The sequence below is a fragment of the Babylonia areolata genome, chromosome 2 (assembly GCF_041734735.1).
Source record: "Babylonia areolata isolate BAREFJ2019XMU chromosome 2, ASM4173473v1, whole genome shotgun sequence".
NCBI lineage: Eukaryota > Metazoa > Mollusca > Gastropoda > Neogastropoda > Buccinidae > Babylonia > Babylonia areolata.
In genome coordinates this window covers 22,941,140-22,942,803 of record NC_134877.1, presented here as the reverse complement: position 1 = coordinate 22,942,803, position 1,664 = coordinate 22,941,140, and the positions used below count along the sequence as shown (strand labels likewise).

At 54.8% G+C, this 1,664-nt stretch overlaps 1 protein-coding gene across 1 annotated transcript in view; it reads left to right on the top strand.

The window, feature by feature from the left end:
* Positions 1–1,664, top strand: part of LOC143277063 (uncharacterized) — a 7,033-nt gene continuing 5,369 nt past the window's right edge. The window contains exon 1 of the mRNA XM_076581799.1: positions 1–480. Coding sequence (XP_076437914.1) covers positions 1–480 — 480 coding nt within the window. The remainder of the gene's footprint in view (positions 481–1,664) is intronic.

Sequence of the window (1,664 nt, the reverse complement as noted above, 5' to 3'; positions counted from 1 at the left end):
ATGCACGGCACCACCATCATGACGTCATCAGGACACAACTTGACAGCGTCATCTGGCAGAACTCACGGAAGCGTGACGCTGCTGATGACGACACACTCGCCAACCAACTTGCTGGATCTTCAAGGCGGAAGTTACGTCACTTTCCCGCCACTGAGGTGCCTGTCGAGCGAAAGGTTGTTGTTGTGCAAGGAAGGATTCACCGTAAGCATCACGTTTCGTATCATCCACTCTCCTCCAGCCAGCAGCAGTGGTAGTGCAGCATCCAGGGTGTATATACTGGATGGTGGTCGGGAGAAGCGAGAGGCTTCTTCTGGGATGACGCTGTACGTCGATGGTGGTGATTCTATTGGGTGTGCTGTGCTTGGGAGGACGCGGGTGTGGAGGCTGTGGATTCAGCGTGGCATGGAGGAAAGGGTCTGGCAGCAGCTGCATATTTCCTGGCACCCAGTGATGGGGCTGAGTGTGTGGGCGGGCGTACAGGTCAGTGAGGAAGGAAGGATGGATGGATGGATGGGTGGGTGGATGGATGGGGGGGCGGGGGGGGGGCTGGATGGATGGATGGACGGATGGATGGATGGGTGGATGGATGTATGGGTGGATGTATGAATGGATGGGTGGGGGGTGGGTGGGTGGATGGATGGGTGGGTGAATGGATGGGTGAATGAATGGTTGATTGGATGGGTGGTGGGTGGATGGATGGGTGGGTGGTAGATGGGTGGATGGATGGATGGATGGGTGGGTGGATGGATGCGTGGATGGATGGATGGATGAATGGATGGATGGGTGGGTGGGTGGATGGATGGGGGGCTGGATGGATGGGTGGATGTATGAATGGATGGGTGGATGGATGGGTGGGTGGGTGGATGGATGGGTGGGTGAATGAATGGATGGGTGGATGGATGGATGGGTGAATGAATGGATGGGTGGGTGGATGGATGGATGAATGGATGGACAGATGGGTGGATGGATGGATGTATGGGTGGATGGATGGGTGGGTGGATGGATGGATGGGTGGGTGGATGGATGGGGTGAATGAATGGATGGGTGAGTGGTGGGTGGGTGGATGGGTGGGTGGGTGGATGGATGGATGAATAGATGGGTGCATGGATGGATGGATGGATGGGTGGGTGGATAGATGGATGGATGTGTTGGTGGTGGGTGGATGGATGAATGGATGGGTGGATGGATGAATGGATGGGTGGGTGGGTGGATGGATGGGTGGTGGATGGATAGATGGGTGTGTGGATGGATGGATAGATGGGTGGATGGATGGATGGACAAGTTGATGGATGGATGGGTGGATGGATGGATGGATGGGTGGGTGGATGGACGGGTGGATGGATGGATGGGTGGGCGGATGGATGAGTGGATGGGTGGGTGGGTGGATGGATGGATGGGTGGGTGGGTGGTGCCCCTTGAGACAAGACAAGACGAGAGAAGACAAGACAAGACAAATAGTTTACTGAACTGGGCCATTTGCCCATGTCAAAGGGAACAGGGACCCATCCCCACGAGAGAGAGAAAGAGACAAAGACAGAGAGGCAGAGACAGAGACAGAGAGAGACAAATACAGAGACAGAGAGAGTCAGAGACAGAGAGAGAGACAGACAGAGAGACAGAGACAGATGAATAGAAAAAAAACAAACCCCGAATGACTTAATGAA